This window comes from Hypomesus nipponensis, chromosome 11, assembly GCF_054491055.1.
Source record: "Hypomesus nipponensis isolate SF chromosome 11, ASM5449105v1, whole genome shotgun sequence".
In the NCBI taxonomy this organism is placed as follows: Eukaryota; Metazoa; Chordata; class Actinopteri; order Osmeriformes; family Osmeridae; genus Hypomesus; species Hypomesus nipponensis.
Genome location: NC_140371.1, coordinates 2,128,587 through 2,148,186, shown reverse-complemented (window position 1 = coordinate 2,148,186; position 19,600 = coordinate 2,128,587). Strand labels below are relative to the sequence as shown.

The window sequence follows — 19,600 nt, the reverse complement described above, 5'->3', positions numbered from 1 at the left end:
TGGGCCATGCATGTTTCCCAGTTCTGCTGACAGCCCGGCGGAGATCTGGTGCACCTTATGCTGCTTAACTGGCTAATTACTACAACTCCTGGGACATGAACATGACGCGACTATTACAAAAGTATTTAATATTGCAACTTGACAGGTTTAATCCGGAACACACCTATAGGGACTTCAACTACGCGAAGACGCCAACAGTAGCAATGTCAACGCCTCAATGTTTCAGTGCATAAAATGTCGATGTTTTACTTTAGTCAAGTCCATTAAGAAAATATTTGTGTCAACAAACACAGAGTTGGGTAGGCTATCATGCGCTTACACAGTAGCATTACTACTATTTACCCCCAAAACTTACATGACATTCAAAGCAGCTATCGTTTTACAAAGTTGTGTTTGAAAACTAATTCGCGTGGCTCATGCTACATAAATAATACATATTCTGGATTTGATGGATTACATTAATAATCTGACATATGTCAGCAGTGCTGTGATTACCCTAAAATGACGATCGACGAGTAATTAGCTATTAACCAATAAAACATCCGTTACTGAAATAGCATTTTACCCACCAAGTAATATCGCAGTTTCCACGGCTGCCTGGCGCTGCATTGTAACGCGTCCCCCTACCTTGCGCTAAGCACCTCAACAAGAGGACAGCTCCGGTAAAGGGCCGAACAATGATTTCCTGCGTCAAGCGCTCAGACGTCATTTGGAAGACACGATATCAGGTGGGACACGATGATGGGTGTACGGGGCCGGTAAACAGATTATGCTCTTCAACTAAAAACAAAACTAATGTAAAAAGTAATCTTTATTGGTATGTGATTGATTGATTGAGTGATTGTGAGTGATACATTGAAACGTAGAAAGGTAGGATTGCTTCAAAAGAGGCATTTGTTTGAATGAATCAAGCCCAACACGAGTAAGGTGGGATATGTTCATGTGCCTGTCAGCTCAGATGAATGCATGCTGCATGACGTCAAGCCAAAGGTCGGTTAAGTGTCCATAAATCACACTTACCTATTAGACATGTGTTTTGCACAGATACAATGTAAATAACGACAAGCACAACAATCAATTATATTCAAGGTTCTCTTATCATGACCATACATAGGCTACAATTAGCGCAAATAGTTGAAATATGTGAAATGTGGAAATAACATGGCTGGATCTAAGAACTGATTTCCATCTGCAATAATTAAAATACAAAACAATAACAATAAACCATAATTCAGGAAAAAAACAAAATCTAAATCAGTCTGATTTGTGTGTGAACATATCTCTGAAGACTTGAGAGGAGTTAACCATATGAAATCATCATAATTAGCATCTAGGATAGAAGGATAGAACAGCAACGGGCCAATCAGTGTCACAAGAGTTCACATAGATAACACACGAAAACAACAGTGAAAGGAAACATCCGATAATCACATTGTGCTGAAACATTCTGTATCCACTTCCAGACACTCACTCACTCACTTACTCACACCCTCTATATTTTAACAATACATCGCATCATCATAATCACAGGTCTAATCAATTCAAGTTAGTCATATACACTGAGCCCACATCAGAGCCCCTCATCCTTCATCCTGGTAGATCATCCTTCTGAATCCTCTGGTCTGTCCCAGCTGAGGAGTGGAGGTGCCCTGGGCACAATGGGTCTGTGTGTGTGTGTGTGTGTGTGTGTGTGTGTGTGTGTGTGTGTGTGAGAGAGAGAGAAGGAAAGAGAGAGAGAGAGAGGGAGAGAGAGTGTACCTGTGAGTTTGAGAGTGTGTATGTATAGATGTGGCTGGTGAGTGCGTTTGTGAGTGTGAGAGTGTGTAGGTGCATATATGTGAGTTCATTAGTAATACATTCCTGTAAGTGTGAGATGACTGGAATTGTGACTGGTGTGTGTGTGTGTGTGAGTGTGTGTGTGTGTGTGAGCAGCATCAGTAATGATCCATGAGGTGTAATCCGTGTCCAGCAACATGCCCCTGTAGACCCATCAGCACCTTCATCCTCCCCAGGGATCAAGCCCTGATCCTGGGGATGATTGGCTCGGCAGAGGACAGACACCAGGGCCTGCATTTCTCACACACAATCAAGTCTTTGTCATTATTTTTTGAGGATATAATGTGTATGTTCCCTAATCTGTTCGTATATAATGGCTAAAGTGAATCCCCAGTTGGGGGATGGGGCTGATCTAGACCATCCTCTCCTCTCCCCTCCCCTCCCCTCCTCTCCTCTCCTCTCCTCTCCTCTCCTCTCCTCTCCTCTCCTCTCCTCTCCTCTCCTCTCCTCTCTCCCCTTCACTCCCCTACCCTCCGCTTCTCCCCCCCCCCCTTCACTTCACTCCCCTCCCCTCATCTCCCCTCCCCTACTCTCCTCTCCCCTCTTAGTATTAAACTACCTGGTCTGATATTCGAGACACACTGTCGACGTTCTGGACCTGAGTAGAGAGAGACCTCCTGCTGTCAGTGCTGTTCCTGGCCTGAATCCACTCTTTGGGTCTCGGACCGCGCCCGAAACAGCGGCAAGAGAACGCCGCTTTGAACTCCTCTCGGAACTTCCCTGAGGGAACAGGAGCACACTTCCTTTGAACACACATAATTTTCACACAAGAGACTTGAATGCCGTCAATGTACCTTAATGAGTTGGAATTATGCAGGGATGTCTCCGTTTGAACTATTCTTCTGCATGAATACTCAAACCACCTCTTTACTGTTATCAGACCAGGCTTGGTTCAAAGACGAATCTGTTCACACTGAACAATTCATTATGAGAATGCAATGATTAATAGTTCATGAATGCAACTGTGTAAGTAAGTGAGGGGCAATTATAATTTCAACGTTTAATCTGTAATGTAATTCAGATTCATGGCTAACTGGCTAAAAGAGGCTTCTTTTCAATTAGCCTCCCATTCATCAAAACTGCGGGAGGCATTTTTCTCAAACAAAGGACCCACAACACAACTCAACAAGGTCTGTGGACTAAGGACCTTCCATGATTGCAGACAGAGGATCCTTTCTACTACAGGTTTCTTTATCAACACATCAACTGCAGTACAGTACCGATCTTCCTCTGAAATAAGATTGTAATTTATTCATGGTGGAAAGTTTGGACTGTGTGATCAAGCCCCAGGCTGTCCAACAGATGGCGTGATAAAACCATGAGACAGACGTTCCTCTGATCCACTCACCACTGAGGAAGTTATAGATGATGGGATTGGCTGCGCTGTTGGCATAGATCAGCCAGTGAGAAAAGGTGAACCAAGCGTAGACTGTCTCTCTGTCGTTGGTCTTCTTGAAGGTACCAAAGACCCTGATGGGGAACAGGGAAGGAGGGACAAAGAGATGTTGGAGATGGAGAGACTAGGGAGCAGGGATCTGATCAGTCTCTCGCTACTGCATTGATTGGAGTTTGTTGGTCAATCATCTAAGTCCTTTTTTTACAGGATTGCACAGAGTATTGATTCCTCTGGAGTCAATAGAAAATCGTCTTTACCCGTGTTGTAGTATTTACCTCTGGGACTGAGGTCTTGATAGAAAGTCTATAGCCTACTAGGGTCCAAAACATAGAGGGTGAATTTGATTGATGTCTATGTGTGCACTTTAGGCACCGTTTCGTCAGTGCAGTTCTCCATGTTGACCCAAATCAAGTGCACCCCAAGCATTGTGGCCTGGGCCAGGCGCTGCTGTTCCACACCCTGACGGGAGCTACCTCTTCATGATGTTGAGGAGGCTGATGGGCAGGTAGCACAGAGCGAACACCAGCAGCACCACCATCAGCATGCGCGCCGTCTTCCTGCGCGCTCGGATCTGCTTGACCTCCGCCGACACGGCGCTCGTACGGACGCGGACGGACTCCCCCGGGCCGCCGGCCTGGGCGGAGCACTGCAGAGACCGCCACTTCCTCTGCAGCACCGACGACGTCCCCGGGATCTACAACCACAGACAACAGGACCGGGTCAGGACCGGGTCAGCCTGACTGACTGATGAGAGTTGATTAATCAGTAAATCATTAATTCATTGAAATGAATGAGCAACACAAATACACTTGAGTCATGTATTCATTGAGCCAGACCAAGCAGATCTAATTGAGCCAGCACAAATTACAACGAGAAAGGTTGTTGTTTGTTTTAATCTCTGGAACAGCCCAGACTCCTCACCTGCTGGCACCAGAGCTTGTGACAGATCTGGATGTAAGCCAGGACCATGAGACACAGAGGAGCCAAATACGTGACGATGAAGAAGCAGGTGTGATAAACCTTGGGGTAGATCTCAGCTGAGGACAGAAGAAAACAGGATTTGGTTTGATGACAACAGCAGCACAGGGGTACACTGACTGCTGCAGCGGTTATTCAAGTGGCTGTCGATGAACAACTTGACAGGCGACTTGGAATGATGTCACTCAACAATAAACGATTCAGCCATCTATCTATTCACCAGTCAAATGGTTGTTCACTTTTTGGTTCATTCTTTTTTTATCTCATTCTTTTCCTCATTCAGAATTGTGTTTGTGTGATTACAATGCTGTAGTCATGGATACAAAACAAAAACCCATCTTTGATAAAGTGCCCCACTGCAGCATGATAGGAACTAGTGATCAAGTATGCAATTGGGTTGGCTCGAAAATGAATGAGTCTGACTGTCAAATATAAATAACCTCAAATTATGAAATGGCAGAGGAAATCTCTGCAGCCAGACTTCCAACGATAACACTTGAAGTTGCGAGAGTAAATAACTTTGATGTTCTTTGCAGTGGCTCAGTGGCAAATATCACAAAGCTTACTGTACAAGCACATGGTATTGGACAAACTGCTTCCACACACACAGATAGACGCTCCACTATGGAGAAAGGAACAGGTGGGGAAAGTCCGCTCCAAAGTGAAGGTCTTCCACATCCCTCCAGACTTCAAACTCGTCAATATTGGTCGAAGCCAATGCTTCTCCTGGTTTCGCTTTGAACATCAGTTTCTACCGAAAGGATTTTATTGCGTTGTTGGTATTCTTAGCACATTCAATCCATTAGCTTGAAATGAACGGCGACACAATCAGAATACAGCTCACAGCATGGCGACCGAACAGGCAGAACTCCATGTTCACCTAGGAGCTCCTGAAGGCGCCTGTTCACATGTGCTTGAACTGATGCAGTGGTTTAGGGTTACCGAGGGCTGCATGATGCAACTGTCGCAAAGGCTGCACAGAGCTGGGAGGCAAGGACGCTGGGAGGTTAAGAGGTAAGGAGGCTGGGAGGCAAGGAGGCTGGGAGGCAAGGAGGCTGGGAGGCTAAGAGGTAAGGAGGCTCGGAGGCAAGGAGGCTGAGAAGCTGGGAGGCTGGGAGGGTAGGAGGCTGGGAGCCAAGGAGGCTGGGAGGCTGAGAGGCTAGGAGGCTGAGAGGCTATGAGGCTAGGAGACTGAGAGACTGGGAGGCTGAGAGGCTACGAGGCTGAGAGGCTGGGAGGCTAGGAGGCTGAGAAACTAGGAGGCTGAGAGGCTAGGAGGCTGAGAGGCTAGGAGGCTAGGAGACTGGGAGGCTGAGAGGCTAGGAGGCTGAGAGACTGGGAGGCTGAGAGGCTGGGAGGCTGAGAGGCTAGAAGGCTAGGAGGCTGAGAGGCTAGGAGGCTGAGAGACTGGGAGGCTGGGAGGCTGGGAGCCGCAGTATCGACAGTCCAGAGGTCAGTCCAAATCTATGATTTTAATCTCTTTCACCTGAGCTAATGTCTGACAGGGTTTTATGTGTGAGTTTGCTTCCAGTAATCACATTGATGCCTCCTGATCTGACACCCTCTAAAGGCTTGTCTTGCTTCTTCATAAGTCTGATACAACCTTCCACCCAACTCCCCCTCTACTACCCCCAGCCCTGCCCCACCACACACACCCCTGCCAAGGCTTGCTGACAGAGACAGATCAGGACTGACAGCATCTGAAAGCGAAAAGGCTTTCAAGGATTACCATTGCAACAGAAGAGCAGTCTGCTTGTTAGCGCTCAATGAAATGCCTGTAAAATGTATAAATTAGCAGGATGAAAGGGAGATTACACTAGAGGTCTTTTCAGAAGGCTTTTCTAACTGCTCTTCAGGAATCACTGTGTGAAACACTCGGGTCATGTCTGATTCAAAAAGGATACATTTTGAAACCGTATAAATGTCAATACTGTATCTCAGTCTTTGGTGAAATGTAAATGTTAAATACTGCATATTTCAGTATATGAGGAAAACATGTATAGTAATGCTATACAGTTGAGCTGGCTCCAGGATGGTTGTTGGACGTCTGGTCCAGAGAGACGCGGCAGACCTCGCCTCCAGAAGACGATCAACATACCCAACATTTATATCAAATCTCAGTAGGATTTAGAACATATTTTTTCCCTGTCTTTGGGCAAAAAATCCATCATTGGCATACTGATTGAATCGCTTCAACACCAACACCTGGGGAAGTCCTGAATACAACAACCAGAATTCAATATTGACATTTTGTTTGTCTGATGATCATTTGCTAATTTCACCTTCAGTTCTCTACCACTGGTTTTGCTGTAGGCTACATATACTGACGGTAGGCTACAGTGGCATTTTAGAAAATAAATTCTAACTTGCAAATTAGGAACTGCTTTTAAGCACATAACAAAATAATGACTTTTTATTAAGGCCTTTGCCTGGTCCAGAGGACAGGAGGTTGTCCAAATGTCCTATTTTCCGATTTACGTTTCCTTTTTTAATTGAGCAGTAGCTATTACTTTAGCCTATTGGCTGGTAGCAGTAGCTAGCTATTACTTTAGCCAGTTGGCTTGTAGCAGTAGCTAGCTATTGCTTTAACCTATTGGCTTGTAGCAGTAGGTAGCTATTGCTTTAGCCAGTTGGCTTGTAGCAGTAGCTAGCTATTGCTTTAGCCAGTTGGCTTGTAGCAGCCAAGCCCCCAGCACTCTACTGCTCAGGACCAGACGAGCCAGAAGTTCCACACGCCGCTGACCATACCTCAGTGTGCCACTGAGCACTTTGCATTTAATGAGAAGCAATCTCTCAACATCTTTGACGCTTGGTCAGCTTAATAACCGGTCTACTGTAAAACTAACGAGAATGGATGTCCAGGACAGTGGTGCTAATATGGCTAACAACGCAATTACGGTGGTGTGAAGGGGGTCACAGACCTCGACGTGGACAGGGAAGAACATCGAGAGGATTTCTGTCACAGACATCCCCCAGATTGTAGTGTGCGACCGAGGTAAGGAATAGGCCTATGTAATGATCCTTTAGGTTGCCATTAGGTTGGTTGGATTATTGCTTATATGAACATTAGAACATAGTATTACTTTATCTTAATACCTAGAGACAATTGGCCAACCAGTGTGAAATAACATTTAACCTTGGGTTGGTTTTTCTCCTTCCAACTTTTGGAGACACCAACATGTAAGTTTCCCTACTGACTGTAAAAGTTCTAAATATTAAATTGATGACTCACAGAAAATGTTGCCTCGATGTGTGTTATCCCTTGGTTAAACAGAAATTGATTTACGTGGGAATTTGCACTTGAAACGGTTTGAATATTTATGTTGGGTATAATGAACCTGGGTATAATGAACCTTCTCCCAACTGGTTCAGCTCCAAGAAGTACAGGATGGTAGTTGTGGGTCAGTGTGAGCTATACGGTACATTGTGATAGGTGAAGTAGTCCCTGTCCACAATTACAAAGTTCAACGTTTACAGCAGATAAGGTAGTTTGCCCATTAAGTAGCTGTTGCAAATGTACAACTTGCAGTATACAGGGTGAGAGTTTAACCCTATCATCGCCTGCCAACCACCAGTACACCTGTACACCTGTATACAGGTTAGCACAGAGGGAGTGCAGGTGTTCACACCTGTGCTAGCCAGCTAACCTCCAGAGTTGTGGGCAGACAGGTGTGGTCCGGACGTTCCCTCACCTCCCCAGTGCTCGTCGCACACGGTGAAGAGGCTGGTCTTGTTGGTGAGCTCGGGCAGCAGGCTGCTGCTCTCCATGACGACGGCCTGGGGGATCATGATGACGCAGGACACCAGCCAGATGAGCAGGATGCTGCGCCGTGCCCGTCTGCCCGTGCTCTTGAACATGAGCGGGTGGCAGATGGCGTACCAGCGGTCCTGAGCGATGCAGCTCAGGGTCAGCACCGACACCGACACGGAGATCGTCTGGGGGGGTAGGAGGAGACAGGGGGTAGGGGGTGGGAGGAGGGGCAGAAGGTGGGAGTGGAGATAAAAGGGGGGGGGGGGGTGAGGGATGGGTGTTTGGAGGAGGGGCAGGCGGGGTGGGGGGTGGAGAATGGGGGGGTGGAAGAATGTGGGTTGAATGTCAATAACCTCTCTGTTCATTCTTCTCAGTTATTATGTATGAGGGTGATACTGTATAGCCAAATCAGAGTGGGCAAACGTGGACACCAAGCGTGTCTCAGGGGTTCTGGAGGATGACAACCGTTATCTCCGGATGTTCTCCACAGCTGAAAGGGCTGAAACATGCGCCCTACACCGGTGGATCTGGCTGGCGAGCAGGCTAGCTGTCAGGGCACTGATGAGGCGGCCATTTAGCGTCATCCCCTGGTGTGTGTGTGTGTATGTGTGTGTGTGTGAGTATGTGTGAGTGTGTGTGTGTGTGTGAGAGAGAGTAGGAGGGGTGGCGAAGAGGAAGATATTGAGAAGGTGAGCTGATGGAGAAGCGTATGTGCGTGCGTGCGTGTAATGAATGTACTGTGGCTCGATGAAATGCTAGTTTTTGCTTTTGTGTTTGTAGACAGCAATATTGATCAGTGGGAAAGTTAGGGAATGACATATAGATTGCTGGATGTTCTTTAAAAGATCTAACGACAAAGGCGACAGATTAGAAATCCCTTCTACACACCTACAGTACATCAGGTAAGGCGTGACTAGTGTAATCTAAAACATGTATTCAGTCATCATCAAATCATCACCAGTCAGGTGGCTGAGCGGTTAGGGAATCGGGCTAGTAATCTGAAGGTTGCCAGTTTGATTCCTGGCCATGCCAAATGACATCGAGTCCTACTTGCCTCGGGGGGAATGTCCCTGTACTTACGGTAAGTCGCTCTGGATAACAGCGTCTGCTAAATGAATACCAAATAAATTAAAGGTTGCCGTATTGTACAGAAAAGGTGTGTTTTAGTGAATAGGTTATCTTTTCCAGAGGAATGCAGCTGCCCACTGCAGAGAGCCACATGCATACTGACAGGGATGTTTTTGTAATATGCAGTATAGATGTAATAGTGGACCATCTCTAGCTCTGGGAGAAAAATAAATTAAAAAATCCTCTATTCGGGTTTAATTATTGAGTAATTTGTCTGGTGCCTGAACCAATCACATACCAAACGTTACAAACAGGGGGTGTGTAAAATAAAGTGAGTAATTATGGATGCAGTAAGACAGCCTCATTTCACACTGCTCAGCTGAAGTCCACAGACAGGGTCATTCAAAACAACATGATTTATGGGGACGCTCAGGATCCACCCCAGACAGGAACATGTAGAACCACGCCAGGACTTAGAACAGGCATGTACAACCACGCCAGGACTTAGAACAGGCATGTAGAACCACGCCAGGACTTAGAACAGGCATGTAGAACCATGCCAGGACTTAGAACAGGCATGTAGAACCACGCCAGGACTTAGAACAGGCATAAAGGACCACGCCAGGATTTAGAACAGGCATAAAGAACCACGCCAGGATTTAGAACAGGCATGTAGAACCACGCCAGGATTTAGAACAGGCATAAAGAACCACGCCAGGATTTAGAACAGGCATAAAGAACCACGCCAGGATTTAGAACAGGCTGTCCGTGCATCTTGGTCACACCTGAGCCGTGCAAAGCCGGTTCAATGGGTAGAGGAATGTTATGAGGGGCCGTCTCGGACATAACTACTGAGACGCTCTCACACTCAGTACTGAAACACTCACACTCAGTATTGAAACACTCACACACTCAGTACTGAAACACTCACACATACATACATACTCTGTAAAACTATGCACGCTCATATATAAAACATTATACATACTTGTCTGAAACACTTACACATACATATGAGAAACACACACACATACATACATACTCTGTAAACCTATGCACGCTCATATATAAAACATTATACATACTTGTCTGAAACACTTACACATACATATGAGAAACACACACACATACATACATACTCTGTAAACCTATGCACGCTCATATATAAAACATTATACATACTTGTCTGAAACACTTACACATACATATGAGAAACACACACACATACATATATACCTCTGTGTCATATACACATACATATGAAATGCTTACATGCGTACAAGTGAAACATTTATATGCATCTATCTGAAACACTCATACATGCACATATGAAAATACATATATATTCATATATATTGTTGAACACTTATACATTCATAACTGAATCTCTTGCATATGATTACAAAGATATACAAAGTTTAGATACATGTGCAAGTGTTTCACATATATGTGTATAAATGTTTAAAATGTGTATGTATACGATTTTCAGTTATATGTATGTATGCTCTTACATGAGGATGTGCAAGCATTTCACATGCATTCATACAAATAATTTCAGTAGTGACCGTGAGAGCGTTTCAATAGTGAATGTAAGAGCGTTTCAGTAGTATGTAAGAATTAAGCAATAAGCCCCAAGAGGCCGTGGTTTACGCTGATTTTAGAACAGGTAAGGGGAGTTGTTAGGCACGACGCAAAGCGGATTTGTTACTACAAATATTTGATATGGTTTCATCAATAAAAACAATTAGAAACAAAATAGTTTAATAATAAACCGTCATTCTTCTGCTACTACAAAGTATAGTTCCTACATAAATCGTTGCCACGCAACAGCCAGATGGACATCTTTGCCTCTTTTTCAATTTGAAATATTCGATGCGCAGTAATATGGAATGCTATAAAACAATTGGTTTTTTTCGACTTAAATAGCTGTTTCTGATTGGACGAGAGACGTTCCATGAGTTGAATTATCTGACAACAACCCACTCTGACTTTTCACTCCAATACAAAATCACTCCGCGATGAAACATTCGCGTTGATACAAATAAGTAACCATAACAACGGGGACGAGTCAACGCCTCCATTTACAATTTGAAAGACTTTAACAAGCTAACTTGTATTTACAACAATGAGTGACAATATTTATTATAACGTATTTGAAAAATGTTTCTTTTCAGAATGTACTGTGTCAGTGTCACGTAACCGCTCATCTCACATCCCGTTCTCTATTCACCTCGCTAGTCAATCTACTTCAACGGGCTGCGGCCGACATGACAGCAGTAGCAGCAACTCTACACATGGCCAATTATTTTCTTCTTAAAAATCTGGATTTTATTTGGGGACAATGACATGGCTCGATAGCTGGCTAGCTTGTCGTTAAACATACTGTCAAATTATAATTATAGTTTGGAAAAAATGTCAACTTTGATGCGGTCATCTCACATCCATTTGCTATTCAACTCGCTCCACAGGCTGCGGCCGCACTGTAGCCTAGTACTATTATGGCCGATACTTTGTTCGTGAAAATCTTGATATTGATTTTGGGATAGTGGCTGGTTAGCTAGCAAATCTTCCTGTCAAACATAATGTAAAATTATATTTACTGTTTGTCAACCGTACAGTACACAATGTTATTGCCTTTGAATCTTGCTAGCATAACGTTAGCTTTCGGACTAATAGCTCAGCTGACGTTGACACCGGAGCTATTTTTTCGTTGCGGAGGAACAATGGCAAAATACACTTTTTTTAAAATCTATAGCTGTATTTAGATCTTAATTTGTTGACTATAAAATTGTTTTATAAAAGGCCGAACACCACCCGTGGTATATTCCTCAACAACCCCACGAGCACGAGTACTATATTGCTTTATTAAAGAATGTTATGAGGACAACCTGTGAGGTTATGCTGGATTTTACAACGGCATGGAACGCGATATAGCCAATCACAATCAAGGAACTTACTAACTACTTACTAACCGAGAGTGAGGTCATGCCGGGAAATATCAAACTGAGGCGCTATCGCTCGGTCGATACGGCAAAGCCGAGGTTTGATATTTCCCGGCATGACCGAACGGTCGAGGTTAGTAATTCGTTTATTATATGGCATTTTTAGCTTCTTTTCATTTTGTAAACGAAAATAAATGGTACCTGTAGGCTAATTGTAGCTAGCTCTTCTCACGCTGTGTTTCATGTGTTGCCTAGCAACTCATTACTTTTGATAGAAAGCGGACAACATGGTTCTGCTAAAATGGCTTTGATTTCAACACAAAATAACGACACAAGTGATTAAAAGAGTCTAGTCTTCATCCTCACTTTCGATAACAAATCTTTTCAGTATCATCTGGATAGTAAAACTCAGCAGCTGACTCGTTGCTCATTTTAAAGATGACCGTAGCTAAAAGTCTAGGAAAGTTAAGCCTATTTTTCACTAGGTACTGGTACCTATAAACCTAGCTGAAAGTCTTGGAAATTTTAGACTATTCCTTCGAACGTCGTATCTGCCAGAAAAGTGGGTTCCCCTTCGTTCTTTTGGTGAGCAGTTTCACGAGCCCTTGTTTCTGTACCTGGCGTCATGGAGCCTACAACTAAATACTTGTTTAGCACTAGCATTGCTACTGTATCCCTCATTGTGTTTGAGCTGTTGCGCTGTTAATATACTCAGCAAGTATCGTGTGGTGATGTCGGAGGACTGATTGAAAAGTGCATCATACATTTAAGTCATTTAGCTAAGACTTGCATGTACAGTACGTAATGTCACATTAAATAATGTATTTAAACTGAAGCTTATATGGTGTGCCGCTGTATATCAGTTGCAAAAATGACAGTAAACAAAAAAAACGGACCCATCTGCAAACGACGCTGGCACACCCCACAATTTCCCCAGAAATTGTCCCAGGGGCGATTCTAGGATCAGACCTTTAGGGGGGCTCAGCCCTCGATGAGAATGTGACATGAATACAGTGTCTTGCAAAAGTGCTAAACGTAAACGCCCTTGCTAATATAAATCCCTAATTTCACTGGATAACAATTAATACATTTATGTATTATTATGCAAAATATTGAATTAAAACACTAAGGATGTCCCTTTCTTCATTAACTACAAGCATCAAATGATAATAAACAATATATTTTAAAATATATTTTTAGGGGTGCTGAGATTAAATTTAGGGGTGCTTGAGCACTCCTAAAAGGGGTCTAAACCATTGCCACTAAATTGTACCCTCTCTAGTTACATTAATAAATGCATTGCAGGTCAATATAAGGTGTGCCCCTAAATGTTCTGCTTGCGCTCCTAATATTTTCAGTCAGGGGCTACTGTGCTGCTAGAAAAAAACGTTAGTCCGGAGCCCTGCAAATGGTAACAGAACTATGATGACGCTTACTGTACAATGTTTTATCCAACCTTATCCTACCAATGGACCCGTGTACTTTATGTACTCCTGAAAACAGATACATGCAGAACGTATAACATTAAACAACTCATATGATTTCTTTAAAAAAAAACAGTAGACCCATGATATAGAAGTCTTTTCATTTCCTTGGACAAAAGTGTACAGGAAATGAAACGAAGCCATTGTGTGATAACACTCAGGATTAAATCAAATTGATGTCACTATCATTGTGAAGTAAGCTAATTAAACATGTATCATTGAATGACTGTCCACCAAACATCTCCTATTCCATGTTCTTTCTGTTCTGAGAGAGGTATTTTTTTAGCGGAAATGTAGAACAATAAGCCCAATAATTTCCCAAATCAATAAGTTAACAAGCCAAATCAACTAATCAGTTCAATTCTAGAAATACACCTGCATCGTACTAGCCTTGTCCTAACCAGACTCTCGTACATTTCATTTGTACATAGGGTCTGGGATCGCTCCATTGACAAACGTTATAACTTCCTTGAAGGCGGGTCCTCTGTTGAAGTTTAAAACTATTGGATCTGCCCAGAGCCACTCTGATTTGCCATAACCAATCGCAAGAGTTCGCCTTAGCCAACTCCTTCACCACTACTGTAACAGAGCTAGCTGCCATTGGACCCACAAAAAATGTGTTTCTGGAAACCGACTTCAGAGCCGAGCTCACAGACCTAGTACAGAAGCAAAATCCAAATTGAGCGGAAGTACGTAGGAGGGCAGAGCCAGGCTAGCATCGTACATCCATAATGCCGTAAAAATCATTAACAACGATTTCGACATTCGGGAGTTGCTGCGTGCTGTAGAGAAAACTGAAGTCTAACTAAAGAATGATTTTCAGAATGCTGTGCACGTACCATGTCTGCTGTCTCCTCTCCTAACCTCAGCACATGGACCCATTCTGACAATCATTCAAATGAAGCAAATGACTTTAAGTGATTTTTTAAAGAGTGATGGGCCTCGGCCGGGTAATGATTGTAGACTCGTCCTCTCAGGCTGTCACATGTTCAAGACCACGATCAGAATGAGACTTGGAGATGATGTCAACTAACCAAGCCCCTGAGCTGCAGGGCTGCATTTATGCATCTATACTCATCCATGCATCCCAACGAATCTTGGCAAAAGTGTTATTTACCTCTAAAACATGACTTGGTGATAAATGATATTGTGTCTCTTTTGGCCTCTGGTGATGAAAAACCTTTGAAGAATGTGTGAATTTTTGAGGTACTCTGACGTATTACAGGAAGGTGTTGTATGAAGTGCCCTTCCTTGAGATATGTTATTAGCAATGTGTTATCTGTTGTTTGTGCTGCTTGTTCCGGGAGTACAATGCCCCTTACCTTTTCTAAAATCAGCGCAAAACATGGACTTGCGGGGCTTATTGCTTTTCTAAAACTGTTACTACAAATATTTGATATGGTTTTGTAAATAAAGACAATTACAAACAAAATAGTTTAATAATAAACCGTCATTCTTCCGCCACTACAAAGTATAGTTCCTACATAAATCGTTGCCACGCAACAGCCAGATGGACACATTTGCCAATCTTCACGGTGGCATGAAAGTGACGCAGCGTTAGATTTAGGCCGCTTTTGGTGACTTACTTTAAATCCATTTCAATCGCTTTCTCTGCGCACCAAGATTGAAAACAGCGGACTGCCCACATCGTCTGCTTCATTCCTTGCCTTTGCCAACGCTTCGAATTCAGCATGTCGTCTCTGCATGCCTGGTCTTTTTAAACTCTTTCTCCTCCATTCTGTCAATAGTGTCCCACCACTCATCAAACGTTAGTTCACCCAGCAAATCAAAATTCACAACAAATTCTGCCGTTCTTTTTACGACTATGAGGACATATTGTAAGGTTATGCAGGATTTTACAACGGCATGGAACGCAATATGGCCAATCACTTTCAAGGATGGGAACAACCAGTTTTAGACTGATTAAACTACTTGTACTCGCTGTGAATTATATTATTGTTGCTTGCTTTCCTCCAGGTACACTCTTGCACTTTCAAGGATCATGTAACTTGTTTAACTACATGCTCTTCTGGTTTTACCCATTGGCTTTTATTTGCTTTTCACAATGTATGCTTCATGTTTTGGCTATACCCACATTGTTTTGGGGGCTATTTCGTTGTTTATGATCATTGACCCATGCACTTTTTGTAAAGCTCTTTGGATAAAAGCGTCAGCTTAATGACTAAATGACTAAATGTAAATCTGATGACATCCCTAGGCTAACCTATACATGCAGGTGACTGCTCACCAATACGTGTGTGAGAGCTGGAGCATTTCAGACGGGTCTCCATACCTTTTCCAACCTTTGGATGACTGTGCCTGTATTTGAGACGGTTTTTCCATTTAGAACCTGCACTGTAAAAAATGTCTTTACGTGAACTGACATTTCTCTGCTCTGCTCTTTCACCGTGTATTAAAGGTCGTTCTGTGGATTCTGGAGAGGCTGGATCAGCCGATGGCTCTGGAACGCTGGAGAAGACAAAGTGCCTGGCCTGCAGCTTTCGGATCACCATGGGGTCCAATCAGGCTTCCCTGTCTGCTTAGACTGCCTCACACACACAACTACTGACTTTACTTTCTCTGCATTAGAGAAGTTTGACATTTTGAGAGAAAAAAAAAGGTTGGCAGGGAGTATTTTATGACATTGGTGATAAATGTAAATGTTGGGTGAGTGGTAGCCTGTTGCTGTGGGGAACCAGTCCACACGACACAGAAACAGGTGGGGTGATGATGGTTGTGACCAGGGCCGGCCCAAGCCTTTACGGGCCCTTAATCAGAATTGATTTGGGGGCCCCTTGGCGTTGTTTTATATATATAATATATATATATATATATATATATATATATAATATATATATATATATATATATATATAATATATATATATATATATATATATATATATATATATATATATATATATATATATATATATATATATATATATATATAATATAGGGCCTCCTGTAATTTCATGTGCTCTTGGGGGCCCTGTGGTGGCCACAGGACCCTAAGCAGCCACTTAGTTCGCTAATGCAGGCCCTGGTTGTGGCTATCATGAACCTTTCAAGAGAAATAAGAAAACACTTTTTTATTGGGTCAACATCATCCTCCTCTTACCTGTAGATAAGGTAGAATTTTACATAGAGTGTTCCCGAAGAACCACGTCTCGGTGATATCCACTACCAGGCTCGCGGGCAGGCAGGTGATCGTGACCAGCACATCAGCGAACGACAGATTCACTATGAAGTAGTTGGTGACTGTGCGCATGTGCCTGTTCTTCCACACTGCGAAACAAACTGAAAACACAGACAGAAAGTCGCGCGGCTGCAGCTCGTAGGAAGACAGAGACGCACAGAGACGCACAGCGCTGGCCCGCCAGACCGCGGCAGGATGGTTTGGAGAAGTGAACAGCTGATGAAGAATCCCTGCGGCTTCTCCCAGCACACGCGCCGCAGGGACGGCTCCGCGTCTCGCAGTGAGATGTCACTCACGCGCGTACTGAAATGCATGACTATCAGCTTCTTGCAACAGCTGCCCTCACAGACCGCGTCTTGTGCATGTTCAAAAAGGATGGTGCCAACACCCCCCCCCCCCCCCCCCACCACCACCACCATCACTAGTCTTATTCAGCTAGTACATTATTAAAAATTGACAATGCACTGTGCAATGTGTGAGAAATATTGGTATCTTATAAGTGGCCCATTAAAACATGTATTTGCATGTATTTAAAAACATAATTTTGCACTTAAAAACGACCCATTTCAGTAGTTTAGATGCTATAAAACAATAGGTTAATGCTAAACAGGATCCTTACAGAATGCCATACACATTAGCGTACCAGATAATCTTTACAGCAGGCTGTATCTACACGACTGAAACCAATTTATATCAGAGGGTCTTCAACCTGATGATGAAAGCACATACTTGTACAAAGGCTACAGAATTAATGTGCTTGACTGACCGGAATAAAAAAAATCGTTCTTAAATTGATCATTAGAACACAGGTTCCAAATTAACTGATCCAACGGCATATCACCAGCTACATGCATCTTTTCTGAATAACGCTCGTTTAGGGTTTTGGGGTTCAAAAAATGATTTAAGGTTGGCAGATGAAGTGGAAAATTAGACAAAACTGATATTTTATAAATATAGTAAAACAATCAATTAAACTTACCAAGTGTGTTTCCAACAAGAGAGACAAAAAACACAACAATGTATCCAACGATAAGAACCCATTCATACTGTTTAGGATGCAAATACTCTCTCCAAATGTACTTTAAAAGTTCATCGTCGTCATCGATGTGTTGATTAGGATGCAGATCCGTGCTATTTGGCTGGTTTGCGGGCGTCGAGCATTCTCCGCAGTCCGAGGTTCCAGTGATTCCAGACATGTCTAAAAATGTTAAGATTTGAGGTGTCCTTATACAGTGTCCAAACAGCGGTTGGCGCACTTACGTGCGACTGGCCAACGGTGTAACTGGGAGAGCACGCTCCGAATTGATTAGGAATCGATGTGTGACGAGTTGCTTCTCCAGGGGCAAGGCGCGCAGCCAGTGGCCAACCAGAAATCTCCAAGTCCAACCAGGGACATCATGTGTGTTTTGGAGAGATACCGCAAACCCATTTATAAATTCATACTTTGAATCACCGTCGAATAATAGTAGGTAAGGTAAAATACGTAACTTAATATTACAACTTAAATTACCCTTAGACCAGGACACAAAGACAATACCTGCATATTTTATTATCTTTAGAATAGACTGTAGAAAGTTATATACACTACGCATGTATTATTAATATATTAAAATGCATTACTATATCCTAATGAAACAGCAATATGAAAATGAGTTAATCTAAACTTAATGCACCATGCCACTTTAATATGGTCTACTGGAAGGCCAGTCTGGGAGTTTTAATGTGCACATAATAAATTAAGTATTAATTTAGAAGACTCGTTTATTCTTAGCGACAGACAGTCGGGGAGGTTTTGCACCTGCAACGTCTTGGTTTGCAGTCAAATGATCTATGAGCTCCACCTTACCCAGGGTGCAGTGCTATGCTGTGCTGTACTGTGCTGTGCTGTGCTGTGCTGTGCTGTGCTGTGCTATGCTGTGCTGTACTGTACTGTGCTGTGCTGTGCTGTGCAGGACATCCTTTAGGGGACCCTCGTCCCTCCTCTATTTTTGATTCAACACATTTTCATTCAGAGCATTTCGAGCCCCCCCCCCACACACACACACACACTGGTGGCCTGGGTAATTACACACACTGGTGCCCTGGGTAATCACACACACACACACACACACTGGTGCCCTCTGGGTAATCAGTCCCACTTTTCCCCCACTTATACGCTCCTGACCCTACCCTCTATTCAACTACAGGTCCAGCCTGAGTTAGTGTGCCTGTATATGTGTGCACGGACAGTATGTGTCTGTGCCTGTATATGTGTGCACGGACAGTATGTGTCTGTGCCTGTATATGTGTGCACGGACAGTATGTGTCTGTGCCTGTATATGTGTGCACGGACAGTATGTCTGTGCCTGTATATGTGTGCACGGACAGTATGTGTCTGTGCCTGTATATGTGTGCACGGACAGTATGTCTGTGCCTGTATATGTGTGCACGGACAGTATGTCTGTGCCTGTATATGTGTGCACGGACTGTAATCGCAGTTTGTGTGCATGCTCAGCTTGTGTGATGGAGTACTTCAGACTTATCAGACAATAAATCACAAGTAAACTTGTTCAGATGTAGTTTTCACGGCTCACATCACAGTGCGTTCTCTTTCATTGATCCATTTCATCATGGTCAGGTGAGATAGCTTCTATTCTGGGTCTATTGTTAAAGCCCTAAACTCCATCCCTCTCCCTATAAGCTGCTAAACATCGTCTGCTCATGCTTTATTTTCTGGCAGTCAAGTGTCTTCGTGCGGATCACATGTCCCAGTGTTCTGAAATAATTAAATAATACCTCAATTGTTTCTAGAACTTTGAGATTAATATCCTGACACATTGTTGGGATACAATGAGCTTGAAAAAGACAGCTGACTACAAAAATGCAAGGAACCTGGATCCCTGACATGGTCCTAACCTGGATCACTGACATGGTGCTAACCTGGATCACTGACATGGTCCTAACCTGG

At 43.4% G+C, this 19,600-nt stretch overlaps 1 protein-coding gene and 1 long non-coding RNA gene across 5 annotated transcripts; one reads left to right on the top strand and one right to left on the bottom strand.

Annotated features, from left to right (window-relative positions):
• Window positions 1-1,094: 1,094 nt before the first annotated feature.
• On the bottom strand, window positions 1,095-18,339 carry hcrtr2 (hypocretin (orexin) receptor 2). Of its 3 annotated transcripts, none has more exons than XM_084709739.1 (7): window positions 12,173-12,545; window positions 7,903-8,146; window positions 4,154-4,269; window positions 3,706-3,926; window positions 3,185-3,306; window positions 2,396-2,556; window positions 1,095-2,067 (listed from the first exon to the last, which is right to left on the bottom strand). In XM_084709739.1, exons 2-7 carry the CDS (start codon window positions 8,066-8,068, stop codon window positions 1,588-1,590), a joined length of 1,266 nt encoding a protein of 421 aa, XP_084565865.1. In that variant the 5' UTR covers window positions 8,069-8,146; window positions 12,173-12,545; the 3' UTR covers window positions 1,095-1,587. The 3 variants fall into 3 exon arrangements, with proteins under 3 accessions (XP_084565865.1, XP_084565867.1, XP_084565868.1); XM_084709742.1 differs by lacking the exons at window positions 1,095-2,067; window positions 12,173-12,545 and adding exons at window positions 16,576-16,754; window positions 17,633-18,339 and having other exon boundaries at window positions 2,387-2,556; XM_084709741.1 differs by lacking the exons at window positions 7,903-8,146; window positions 12,173-12,545 and having other exon boundaries at window positions 4,154-4,437.
• LOC146267687 (uncharacterized) lies at window positions 12,029-17,023 on the top strand. 2 transcript variants are annotated; one of them, XR_014768871.1, is made up of 3 exons: window positions 12,029-12,104; window positions 15,875-16,075; window positions 16,767-17,023. It is a non-coding gene; the product is annotated as an uncharacterized LOC146267687 (long non-coding RNA). The 2 variants fall into 2 exon arrangements; XR_014768872.1 differs by lacking the exon at window positions 16,767-17,023 and adding an exon at window positions 16,582-16,715.
• Window positions 18,340-19,600: the final 1,261 nt, after the last annotated feature.